Source organism: Ranitomeya imitator, chromosome 3, assembly GCF_032444005.1.
Source record: "Ranitomeya imitator isolate aRanImi1 chromosome 3, aRanImi1.pri, whole genome shotgun sequence".
NCBI classification, from domain to species: Eukaryota; Metazoa; Chordata; class Amphibia; order Anura; family Dendrobatidae; genus Ranitomeya; species Ranitomeya imitator.
In genome coordinates, this window is record NC_091284.1 from 318,745,836 (window position 1) to 318,759,687 (window position 13,852).

At 44.0% G+C, this 13,852-nt stretch overlaps 1 protein-coding gene across 1 annotated transcript in view; it reads right to left on the minus strand.

Moving 5' to 3' along the window:
* The window catches only part of LOC138671620 (probable E3 ubiquitin-protein ligase makorin-1), a 77,105-nt gene that overhangs the window by 13,671 nt on the left and 49,582 nt on the right, over positions 1-13,852 (minus strand). Inside the window, exon 8 of the mRNA XM_069759797.1 lies at positions 8,852-8,987. Within this exon, the coding sequence (XP_069615898.1) occupies positions 8,852-8,987 (136 nt within the window). The remainder of the gene's footprint in view (positions 1-8,851; positions 8,988-13,852) is intronic.

Sequence of the window (13,852 nt, forward strand, 5' to 3'; positions counted from 1 at the left end):
CTTATGAGTGGCTTGCACCGTGCAGTGAACCCTCTGTATTTACTTTCATGCAGTCTTCTCTTTATGGTAGATTTGGATATTGATACGCCTACCTCCTGGAGAGATTTGTTCACTTGGTTGGCTGTTGTGAAGGGGTTTCTCTTCACCATGGAGATTATTCTGCGATCATCCACCACTGTTGTCTTCCGTGGGCGCCCAGGTCTTTTTGCATTGATGAGTTCACCAGTGCTTTCTTTCTTTCTCAGGATGTACCAAACTGTAGATTTTGCCACTCCTAATATTGTAGCAATTTCTCGGTTGGCTTTTTTCTGTTTTCACAGCTTAAGGATGGCTTGTTTCACCTGCATGGAGAGCTCCTTTGACCGCATGTTTACTTCACAGCAAAACCTTCCAAATGCAAGCACCACACCTCAAATCAACTCCAGGCCTTTTATCTGCTTAATTGATTATGACATAACGAAGGGATTGCCCACACCAGTCCATGAAATAGCCTTGGAGTCAATTGTCCAATTACTTTTGGTCCCTTTAAAAACAGGGTGGCACATGGTAAGGAGCTGAAACTCCTAAACCCTTCATCCAATTTTAATGTGGATACCCTCAAATGAAAGCTCAAAGTCTGAACTTCAACTGCATCTGAATTGTTTTGTTTAAAGGGAAGGTGCCGTGATTTTAATTTTTGTATTAATAATTATTGATTATACAATCAATTATTTTTAATACAAAATTAAATTAACTACTTTAATAGTTTTTTATTTATTGACATTTGTGTGCCACTGGGGGCTGCCATTTTGACTAGTGGGGGTGTGTGTGTCTGGGAACGACACTTGCACTCCTCACTTACGGCACACATGGACATAGGAGCCAACAGTCGGACCCCGACCGCATCTCTTACATTGAGGCCGCTTCTGCCTCTCAGCTGTGACCTGGACACGCCCACTGGGCTGCTACGTCACAGCTGTGAGAGGAGCTGTGAGAGGAGATCGCGGCCATTTTGTTTGCTGTGGGCTGCGAGGACAGAAGATGTTGAGGAGAAGCTGCTGGGAGCGAGGGTTTGGGGTAAGTATCTGCAGCATTAGCAGTGATCACAGCCTGTACTTATTACAGTACAGGCTGCGCTCACTGCCGACCTGCCCTGTGTTGCTGAAAGCTTCCTCCCTCAGTCCAGGGGCAGGAAATCCCCCAGCAGCAGCAGTGTGTCTCCCTGTACATGGAGCGTTATGTGTGCAGCACTGATCTGTGGCAACACTTCATCACCCCACACAGTGACTGTCCCTGTAGATTGCAGCCTGGAGTCTGAAGCCCCATGATTCTCTGCAGCAGGGGATCCCTCCTGGTTACAAGGGGCGGCACCCAGGCTGGCCTGTAATGGTTAACCCTTCCCTGCCTGCAGCTGTGCATGGTGCAGGGGGATCAGTGTGCAGGCAGGCAGCAGCCTGGGGGCTTCACCTATGGATCAGGTGGGAGGTCTGCACAGTGTAAAGAGGTGGACTATGGTTGGCACAGTAATAGTGTTCTAACATTTGGGCTATGGTTGGCACAAGGAAGCAGACCCAGGGGGTGATGACACTCAGCAAGCTCTAGCTGCTGTGTCACTACAAGTCCCAGCATGCCAGGACTGAGCTCCTAAGTGTTGTAGTCCTGCAGCTCCTCAGGTCTCCTGCCTGATCGTCCTACTATACAGTGCAGAGCAGAGGGCAGGTGGTCTGAGACTAGTGATCCAGGGAGCAGAAGAGGAAAGACTGAGACAGAGCCCTGACACCCACCCTAAGCTCACTGACCCACCCCATGCCCCCTGACACCCATCTCCTGCTCCCTGAAACCCACCTCAATCTCACCGACACCCCAAGCCTGCTGTCTTTCAGGACAAGCTGTGAGGATCGTCACCAGGGGCGTACATACAAATCATAGGGCGACATAGCATAAGGTCTAATTGCCCCCCCCCCCCCCAAAAAAAAAATAAATAAATAATAATTGTGGGGGTCACAGAAGGGCATAGCTCACAACTTTCCTGCCTTTACATAATAAATATACCGCCATATATATTTATTACATAATACTGCCATATTTATTACATAATGCCGCCAGATATATCTATTACATAATACTGTAATATGGACGGAACGTAATGTTGCCATATATATATTTTTTGCATACTGCTGCCATATAGATCAAACATGATGCCACCATATAATGTATATTTTTTACATAATGCTGCCATATAGACCACACTTGATGCCGCTAATTATTATTTGTGACCTGTATGATGGCATTATGTGTGATCTATATGACAGTATTATATGTAATATGTATGGTTGTATTATGTTTGATCAGTATGGTGCAATAATATAAGAACTATATGACGGGATTATATGAGAACTGTATTGTGGGATTATGTGTGATCTATCTATGTGGCAGTATTATGTGAGAATTATATGGTGGTTTTATGTGTGATCTACATGGCGGTATTATGTGTGATCTGTATGTCAGTATTATATTCAGAAAGCGGACCCATTCTAGGGTGGTTCTGGCTGAGCACCTGCACGTGGGTCTGGGGTAATAGAGGGGGCAGCATGACCTCCAGTTAGGTGTAGTCAGGGGAAGGCTGGTGAGGCAGCTGAAGAGAGGGGTCTCATTTTTATTGTTACTATATGGCTACATTTCCTTCCCAGCGTCACCCCGACTGTGCCTGTCGCCTCGCTTTCACACATCGCCAGGACAGGATCTGAGGAGGGGAATGGGGTCTGCATGCAAAGTCTGGATCAGAACAGGCCATCAATCCTCAGAAATGTTTCCTGGATTTCTGTGGAGCAGACGGTCCATCCAGGTGTGTATAAGACAGCGCTCTATGTATAATCCCTGGCTGCTCCGCGCACCAAACAGGGGGCCCCTATAGACCAGCACACTGCTCTCCTGAAATACTCTGTGCTGCTGTCACCCTGCTCCCTCCACCACATATCTCCCAGAATCCTTGCTGCCTGCCATGGTGACTGTCTACTTGTCAGTATAAGGCTATGTTCACACTTTGCAGATTCCACTGCGGATTTTTCCGCAGCAGAATTCCAAAATCCGCAGTGAAAACCGCAGCGCGTTTTCACTGCGGATTTATCGCGGTTTTTACTGCGTTTTCTTCTGCGGATTTTCAACTGCAGTTTTCTATTGGAGCAGCTGAAAATCCGCAGAAAAGAAGTGACATGCTGCGGAATGTAATCCGCAGCGTTTCCGCGCGGATTTTTCTGCAGCATGTGCACAGCGTTTTTTGTTTCCCATAGGTTTACATTGAAATGTAAACTCATGGGAAACTGCTGCGGATCCGCAGCGGTCAAATCCGCTGCGGATCCGCAGCAAAATCCGCAAAGTGTGAATATAGCCTAAGGCTGCTTTCACACTAGCGTCGGTACGGGCCTTTCACAGTGCGTCGTACTGACGCATGCTGTGAAAGAAATGCCCGACGTGGGCAGCGGAAGCAGTCTTGCGACGCTTCCGTTGCCCCATTGTAAGGTCTGGGCATGAGGGGGCGGAGTTTCGGCCGTGCATGCGCGGTCGAAAATGGTGGACTCGACGCACAAACGTTACATGCGTCGGTAATGTTAGTCTATGGGGAAAAACGCATCCTGCAGACAACTTTGCAGGATGCGTTTTTTCTCCTGAATGACGCATTGCACCGTACAGCCAAAATCGCTAGTGTGAAAGTAGCCTAAGGTTTGCCGTCCACGCTCAGTATTTGGTCAGTATTTTACCTCAGTATTTGTAAGCCAAATCAAGGAGTGGGTGATAAATGCAGAAGTGGTGCATATGTTTCTATTATACTTTTCCTCTATTTGTTCCACTCCTGGTTTTGGCTTACAAATACTGAGGTAAAATACTGACCAAATACTGATAGTGTGACGGCAGCCATACTCTGCAGTCACCAACAAAATGGCTGCTCACTGGGTCCCTGAATCTCATCCTCTCTAATCCCTTAGCAAACACCCAGAAGGGGAGGAGACATCACACACGTCAGCAGACTCCGCACATAATTACTGCAGTGCTGTAATGTGAGCTATTTGTACACTAGGTTTTTCTGAAATTTCAGCAGCTGCTCCCCCTAGTGTTGAAAAGTGGAAATTCCAAAACTTTTCAAATTATTTTTCATATTTTACTAAATTATAAACAAATGATAATATTTAAGAAAATGTAATCATTAATTCTTTACATTTTTACAATTTCTGAAAAAATTTTTTTTTTTATGGCACCTTCCCTTTAACCCCTTAATCCCATATGACGTACTATCCCGTCCAGGTGACCTGGGACTTAATTCCCATGGACGGGATAGTACGTCATATGCGATCGGCCGCGCTCACGGGGGGAGCGCGGCCGATCGCGGCCGGGTGTCAGCTGCCTATCGCAGCTGACATCCGGCACTATGTGCCAGGAGCGGTCACGGACCGCTCCCGGCACATTAACCCCCGGCACACCGCGATCAAAGATGATCGCGGTGTGCCGGCGGTGCAGGGAAGCATCGCGCAGGGAGAGGGCTCCCTGCGGGCTTCCCTGAGACGATCGGTACACGGTGATGTGCTCACCGTGTACCGAGCGTCTTCTCCCTGCAGTCCCCGGATCCAAAATGGCCGCCGGGCTGCATCCGGGTCCTGCAGGGAGCACTTCCGGGTCGCCTGCAGGCACTTGGTAACGCTGCAGCGATGAATGAGATCGCCGATCTTACAGAGTGCTGTGCACACTGTCAGATCGGTGATCTGTGATGTCCCCCCCTGGGACAAAGTGAAAAAGTAAAAAAAAAAATTTCCACACTTGTAAAAAAAAATAAAAAAAAAATTCCTAAATAAAGCAGAAAAAAAAAAATATTATTCCCATAAATACATTTCTTTACATAAAAAAAAAACAAAAAAAACAATAAAAGTACACATATTTAGTATCGCCGCGTCCGTAACGACCCGACCTATAAAACTGGCCCACTAGTTAACCCCTTCAGTGAACACCGTAAGAAAAAAAAAAAAAAACGAGCCAAAAAACAACGCTTTATTATCATAACGCTGAACAAAAAGTGGAATAACACGCGATCAAAAAGACGGATATAAATAACCATGGTACCTCTGAAAACGTCATCTTGTCCCGCAAAAAACGAGCCGCCATATAGCATCATAACCAAAAAAATAAAAAAGTTATAGTCCTGAGAATAAAGCGATGCCAAAATAATTATTTTTTCTATAAAATAGCTTTTATCGTATAAAAGCGCCAAAACATAAAAAAAATGATATAAATGAGGTATCGCTGTAATCGTACTGACCCGAAGAATAAAACTGCTTCATCAATTTTACCAAACGCGGAACGGTATAAACGCCTCCCCCAAAAGAAATTCATGAATAGCTGGTTTTTGGTCATTCTGCCTCACAAAAAAATCGGAATAAAAAGCGATCAAAAACTGTCACATGTCCGAAAATGTAACCGATAAAAACGTCAACTCGTCCCGCAAAAAACAAGACCTCACATGACTCTGTGGACCAAAATATGGAAAAATTATAGGTCTCAAAATGTGGAGACGCAAAAACTTTTTTGCTATAAAAAGCGTCTTTTAGTGTGTGACGGCTGCCAATCATAAAAATCCGATATAAAAAACTCGCTATAAAAGTAAATCAAACCCCCCTTCATCACCCCCTTAGTTAGGCTAGGTTCACATTGCGTTAATGGGTTAACGCTAACGGACAGCGTTGCACGGCGAAAATGTCACAATTAACGCCGTGCAACGGGTCCGTTAGCACAACCATTGACAGCAATGTGATTTTCGGGTGTAGCGCATCGCTACAGCGTGCCATTTTCGGCTCGCGCTAGCAAGGTGCCGTTCTTTTGTGGCGCGCCTCAGACGCTGCTTGCAGCGTCCGCGGCGCACCCGAGGTCCGATCCCCGATCTTCCAGAGCGGGGACGTTAACGCGACCACTAAACACGACACCTAAAAAGACATTGCGTTAGCGCAATCCGCTAGTGCTAAACGGATTTCCCTAATGCAATGTGAACCTAGCCTTAGGGAAAAATAATAAAATTAAAAAAAATGTATTTATTTCCATTTTCCCATTAGGGTTAGGGTTAGGGCTAGGGTTAGGGCTAGGGTTAGGGTTAGGGTTTGTATTACATTTACGGTTGGGATTAGGGTTGGGATTAGAATTAGGGGTGTGTCAGGGTTAGGTGTGTGGTTAGGGTTACAGTTGGGATTAGGGTTAGGGGTGCGTTTGGATTAGGGTTTCAGTTATAATTGGGGGTTTCCACTGTTTAGACACATCAGGGGCTCTCCAAACGCGACATGGCGTCCGATCTCAATTCCAGCCAATTCTGCATTGAAAAAGTAAAACAGTGCTCCTTCACTTCCGAGCTCTCCCGTGCGCCCAAACAGGGGTTTACCCCAACATATGGGGTATCATCGTACTCGAGACAAATTGGACAACAACTTTTTGGGTCCAAGTTCTCTTGTTATCCTTGGGAAAATAAAAATTTGGGGGGCTAAAAATCATTTTTGTGGGAAAAAAAGGATTTTTTATTTTCACGGCTCTGCGTTGTAAACTGTAGTGAAACACTTGGGGGTTCAAAGTTTTCACAACACATCTAGATAAGTTCCATGGGAGGTCTAGTTTCAATATGGGGTCACTTGTGGGTGGTTTCTACTGTTTGGGTACATCAGGGGCTCTGCAAATGCAACGTGACGCCTGCAGACCAATCCATCTAAGTCTGCATTCCAAATGGCGCTCCTTCCCTTCCGAGCTCTGCCATGCGCCCAAACAGTGGTTCCCCCCCACATATGGGGTATCAGCGTACTCAGGACAAATTGGACAACAACTTTTGGGGTCCAATTTATTATGTTACCCTTGTGAAAATACAAAACTGGGGGCTAAAAAATAATTTTTGCGAAAAAAAAAAAAAATTATTTTAACGGCTCTGCGTTATAAACTGTAGTGAAACATTTGGGGGTTCAAAGCTCTCAAAACACATCTAGATAAGTTCCTTATGGGGTCTAGTTTCCAAAATGGTGTCACTTGTGGGGGGTTTTAATGTTTAGGCACATCAGGGGCTCTCCAAACCAACATGGCGTCCCAACTTAATTCCAGTCAATTTTGCATTGAAAAGTCAAATGGCGCTCCTTCCCTTCCGAGCTCTGCTATGCACCCAAAAAGTGGTTTACCCCCACATATGGGGTATCGTCGCACTCAGGACAAATTGCACAACAACTTTTGTGGTCTAATTTCTTCTCTTACCCTTGGGAAAATAAAAAATTGGGGGCGAAAAGATCATTTTTGTGAAAAAATAAGATTTTTTATTTTTACGGCTCTGCATTATAAACTTCTGTGAAGCACTTGTTGGGTCAAAGTGCTCACCACACATCTAGATAAGTTCCTTAAGGGGTCTACTTTTCAAAATGGTGTCACTTGTGAGGGGTTCCAATGTTTAGGCACATCAGGGGCTCTCCAAACGCAACATGGCATCCCATCTCAATTCCAGTCAATTTTGCATTGAAAAGTCAAATGGCGCTCCTTCCCTTCCGAGCTCTGCCATACGCCCAAACAATGGTTTACACCCATATATGGGGTATCAGCGTACTCAGGACAAATTGGCCAACAATTTTTGAGGTCCAATTTCTTCTCTTACTCTTGGGAAAATAAAAAATTGGGGGCGAAAAGATCATTTTTGTGAAAAAATATGATTTTTTATTTTTACGGCTCTGCATTATAAACTTCTGTGAAGCAATTGGTGGGTCAAAGTGGTCACCACACATCTAGATAAGTTCCTTAGGGTGTCTACTTTCCAAAATGGTGTCACTTGTGGGGGGGTTTCAATGTTTAGGCACATCAGTGGCTCTCCAAACGCAACATGGTGTCCCATCTCAATTCCTGTCAATTTTGCATTTAAAAGTCAAATGGCGCTCCTTCCCTTCCGAGCTCTGCCATGCGCCCAAACAGTGGTTTACTCCCACATATGGGCTATCAGCGTACTCAGTACAGATTGTACAACAATGTTTGGCATCCATTTTATCCTGTTACCCTTGGTAAAATAAAACAAATTGGAGCTGAAATAAATTTTGTGTGAAAAAAAGTTAAATATTCATTCTTATTTAAACATTCCAAAAATTCCTGTGAAACCCCTGAAGGGTTAATAAACTTCTTGAATGTGGTTTTGAGCACCTTGAGGGGTGCAGTTTTTAGAATGGTCTCACACTTGGGTATTTTCTATCATATAGACCCCTCAAAATGACATCAAATGAGATGTGGTCCCTAAAAAAAAATGGTGTTGTAAAAATGAGAAATTGCTGGTCAACTTTTAACCCTTATAACTCCCTAACAAAAAAAAATTTTGGTTCCAAAATTGTGCTGATGTAAAGTAGACATGTGGGAAATGTTACTTATTAAGTATTTTGCGTGAGATATCTCTGTGATTTAAGGGCATAAAAATTTAAAGTTGGAAAATTGCGAAACTTTCTAAATTTTCGCCAAATTTCCGTTTTTTTCACAAATAAACGCAAGTTATATCGAATAAATGTTACTACTAAAATGAAGTACAATATGTCACGAGAAAACAATGTCAGAATCGCCAAGATCCGTTGAAGCGTTCCAGAGTTATAACCTCATAAAGGGACAGTGGTCAGAATTGTAAAAATTGGCCCGGTCATTAACGTGCAAACCACCCTCGGGGCTTAAGGGGTTAAAATTCATTGTGGTAATGTCTATAACCAAAATTAGAAAAATGTTGTACATACACAAGACACTACTAGATTTTCTCAAACTGAGCACTAAACTATAGTCACCATAACTGCTTTATGAAAGAATGCTACATCCACAGTCCTATATAATTGAACATAAGGGTATTCCTCACCAGCACAGAGGCACTAGCCCTTCTTTGTTCCCTCTTTCTCTGTAGCGGACCACGTGGCAAATCGTGTCGATAGATACATTCAGATTTAAAAGGGCAGTACCCATTGCTCCTAAGAAAGAATCGGCAGCGGATCTTACTGCAGAAGAAAGGCGGAATTAAGAGTCATCTTCAAATCAGTGGGTTCTCCAAACATACTCAACGATATAAAGTGACAAGTAGAAACAGTCCAATATGTCAGGTGAGATTACAGTCTTGGATGAAAAAGTGTTTGGCATCCCGGAAATTGTCCCAGAAAATGAAGTATTTCTCCCTGAAAATTATTGCAGTTATACATGTGTTGGCACTCTGAACTTAATATTTGGTTGCACACCCTTTGAAAAACACTGCTCAAAAAAATGAAGGGAACACTAAAATCCAACATGCTAGATATCACTGAATTAAATATTCCACTTGTAAATCTTTATTCATTACATAGTGGAATGTGTTGAGAACAATGAAACCTAAAAATGATCAACGTAAATCATAAATACCCCACGGGAGGTCTTGAGTTGGAATGAAGCTCAAAATCAAAGAAAATGAAGCTTGAGGCATTTCCACTGAAGTTGGATCAGCCTGAAGACAAGGAAATGATGCTCAGTAGTGTTTGTGGCCTCCACTCGCCTGTATGATCTCCCTACAACGCCTGGGTATGCTCCTGATGAGGCGGCGGATGGTCTCCTGAGGGATCTCCTCCCAGACCTGGACTAAAGCATCCACCAACTTCTGGACAGTCTGTGGTGCAACGTGACGTTGGTGGATGGTGTGAGACATGATGTCCCAGATGTGCTCAATCAGATTCAGATCTGGGGAACGGTCGGGCCAGTCCATAGCTTCAATGCCTTCATCTTGCAGGAACTGCTGACACTCCAGCCACATGAGGTCTGGCATTGTCCTGCATTAGGGGGAACCCAGGGCAAATCTAACCAGCATATGGTCTCACAAGGTGTCTGAGGATCTCATCTCAGAACCTAATGGCAGTGAGGCTACCTCTGGCAAGCACATGGAGGGCTGTGCGGCCCTCAAAAGAATTGCCACCCCACACCATTACTGGCCCACTGCCAAACCGGTCTTGCTGAAGGATGTTGCAGGCAGCAGATCACTCTCCACGGCATCTCCAGACTGTCACGTCTGTCACATGTGCTCAGTGTGAACCTGCTTTCATCTGAAGAGCACAGGGCGCCAGTGGCAAATTTGCCAATCTGGTGTTCTGTGGCAAATGCCAAGCGTCCTGCACGGTGTTGGGCTGTGAGCACAACCCCCATCTGTGGACCTCTGGAACTCAGACCAGCCTCATGGAGTTGGTTTCTAACAGTTTGTGCAGACACATGCACATTTGTGGCCTGCTGGAGGTCATTTTGCAGGGATCTGGCAGTGCTCCTCCTATTCCTCCTTGCACAAAGGCGGAGGTAGCGGTGATGCTAATGGGATGCTGCCCTCCTATGGCCCCCTACACATCTCCTGGTAGCGCCTCCATCCTCTGGACACTACGCTGACAGACACAGCAAACCTTCTTGCCACAGCTTGCGCTGATGTGCCATCCTGGATGAGCTGCACTACCTGAGCCACTTGTGTGGGTTGTAGAGTCCATCTCATGCTACCACGAGTGTGAAAGCACAACGAACATTCAAAAGTGACCAAAACATCAGCCAGAAAGCATTGGTACTGAGATGTGGTCTGTGGTCCCCACCCGCAGAACCTCTCCTTTATTGAGGGTGTCTTGATAATTGCCATCTGTTTACTCCATTTGCACAACAGCATGTGAAATTGATTGTCAAACAGTGTTGCTTCTTAAGTGGACAGTTTGATTTCACAGAAGTTTGATTTAATTGGAGCTATATTCTGTTTAAGTGTTCCCTTTATTTTTTGAGTAGTGTATGTAACTGCAATCAATTCCTATAACCATCAACAAGCTTATTACACTTAAATGGAATTTTGGAGCCCTCTTAACCCTCCGTCAGGGCCAAATGATCTGACAGGCGCAGCTCTTTTAGTTTCATTTCTCTATTTTCAGTAGTTTGTCTGGGAAACCCCATACTCCCAGTACCTTCATAACTTTAAAGGCTGTGTGAAACCTGAGAAGCCTCTTGTGCTGCAGAGCTGCAGGAGATCAGATATCAGTGTTTTGGCTTCTCAGGCTCATTGCCCCTGAATGCGTCACACCTTTGACGATTAGAATTTGCTGTTTTTATTCATCCCAACTGTTTTTTAGCTTTTTTTATGAATAGCTAGTGCTAAATTTGTGGATTTGTCATAGAAGGTTTTGTTAGAAATAAGAGTGTGCTTCTCAGGCACATTGCACCCTAACACATTCTATCTCTTGCTTCTGCTTTTCTTATGAAATGGCGAGGAGAATATTTAACTTGTCCAATGCCCTTCATGTTGAGCAAGTGCAAAATATACTGTTTGATGATGAGACAGACCCCTTACAGCTAGAAAATTTAGGGGAAGAAAGGGACATTGATTCAGAAGATGTGGAAGAATGTCCAGATGTGTCTGATACAGATCAAGATGGAAAGAGTGAGGAAGATGCTCAAGACATAGAAACATATTACTTTTCTGATTATTAAACATTTTTTTTTTTTTTTTTTTTACACCCGATTATGGGTATTTTCATTTATTACATTCCTATTAAGGTAACTGATCACTTTTAGAGCATTGACAATTTAAAAAAAGGAAAATATAGCCAATTTGCTAGCCTGAGCCCGACAGGCGCAATGCCCCTAAACTCGTTATGAAACATATTGCCCCTGACGGAGGGTTAATTTATATCATACCACTTCAGGTCTCGTAAATTTGCCTTCTCAACAGCAATTTTAAGATTTCTCCACATGTGTGCAATCGGGATTTAGTTACGTTTGCATTGCTGGCCACTTCAGAACTCTGCATTGCTTTGTTCCCATCCATTTCTTGGTGCTTCTTGAAGTTTGGGGGTCATTGTCCTGCTGGAAAACCCGTGACCTAGGACACAAACTAAGCTTTCTAACATTGGGCTCTACATTAAGACCCAAAATCTTTTGGTAATCTTCACATTTCATGATGCTTTAACCCCTTTCTAACATTGGATGCACTATTCCGTCCATGTGGGGAGGGCCCTACTTCCCATGGACGGAACAGTATGTCCAGCGCTATCAGCCACGCTCACGGGGGGGGGGGGAGGGGAGTGCAGCCAGAAGTCAGCTGACTATCGCAGCTGACATCCGGCACTATGTGCCAGGAGCGGTCACAGACCGCTCCTGGCACAAACTCCCGTCACACTGCGATCAAAGATGATCACAGCGGTCCGGCGGCATAGGGAAGCATCGCACAGGGAGGGGACTCCCTGCGTGCTTCCCTGAGACCCTCGGAGCAACGCAATGTGATCGCGTTGCTCCGAGGATCTCCTACCTCCTCCTCGCTGCAGGTCCCGGATCCAAAATGGCCACGGGGGGGCCTTCCAGGTCCTGCAGGGAGGTGGCTTCCAAGCGCCTGCTCAGAGCAGGCCCCGGCAAGTCTCCTTCAGTGCCTGTGTGATCGCTGATCTGACACAGTGCACTGCAAAGTGTCAGATAAGCGATCTGATAATATATAGTGATGTCCCCCCTGGGGCAATGCAAAAAAGTTAAAAAAAGTTTTTAAAAAAAAAATCCCTAAATAAAAGAAATAAAGAATGTATTTATTGGAATAATATTTTATCTAAATAAAAAACAAAAACAATAAAAGTACACATTTAGTATTGCCGCGTCCGTAACGACTCGACCTATAAAACTGTCCCACTAGTTAACCCCTTCAGTGACCATAAAAAAAACAAGAAAAAACCACGAGGCAAAAAACTACGCTTTATCATACCGCCAAACAGAGTGGAATAACATGCAATCAAAAAGACTGATATAAATAACCATGGAACCGCTGAAAACCTCGTCCCACAAAAAGTGAGCCGCCATACAGCGTCAAACGAAAAAATAAAAAAAAGTTATAGTACTCAGAATAAAGCGATGTAAAAATTTTTTTTTTATATAAAATAGATTTTATCGTATAAAAGCGCCAAAACATAAAAAAATGATATAAATGAGGTATCGCTGTAATCATTCTGACCCGAAGAATAAAACTGCTTTATCAATTTTACCAAACGTGGAACGGTATAAGTGCCCCCCCCCAAAAGAAAAATTCATGAACAGCTGGTTTTTGTTCATTCTACCTTTATAAAAAAAAAAAAAAAATCGGAATAAAAAGCGACCAAAAAAATGTCACGTTCCCGAAAATGGTACCAATAAAAACGTCAACTCGTCCCACAAAAAAACAAGACCTCATGACTCTGGACCAAAATATGGAAAAATTATAGCTCAAAATGTGGAGACGCAAAAACTATTTTTTGCAATAAAAAGCATCTTTCGGTGTGTGACGGCTGCCAATCATAAAAATCCGCTAAAAAACCCGCTATAAAAGTAAAATCAAACCCCCCATCATCACCCCCTTAGTTAGGGAAAAAATAATAAAATTTTAAAAAAATGTATTTATTTCCATTTTCCCATTAGGGTTATGGTTGGGGCTAAACTTAGGGTTTGGATTACATTTACGGTTGGGGTTAGGGTTGGGATTAGGGGTGTTAGGGTTATGGTTGGGATTAGGGTTAGGGGTGTGTTTGGGTTAGGGTTTCAGTTAGAATTGGGGGGGGTTTCCACTGTTTAGGCACATCAAGGGCTCTCCAAACGCGACATGGCATCCAATCTCAATTCCAGCCAATTATGCGTTGAAAAAGTAAAACAGTGCTCCTTCCCTTCCGAGCTCGCCCGTGCGCCCAAACCGGGGTTTACCCCAACATATAGGGTATCAGCCTACTCAGGACAAATTTGACAACTTTTGGGGTCCAATTTCTTTTGTTACCCTTGGGAAAATACAAAACCAGGGGCTAAAAAATTATGTGTGGAAAAAAAGAATTTTTATTTTCACGGCTCTGCGTTATAAACTGTAGTGAAACACTTGGTG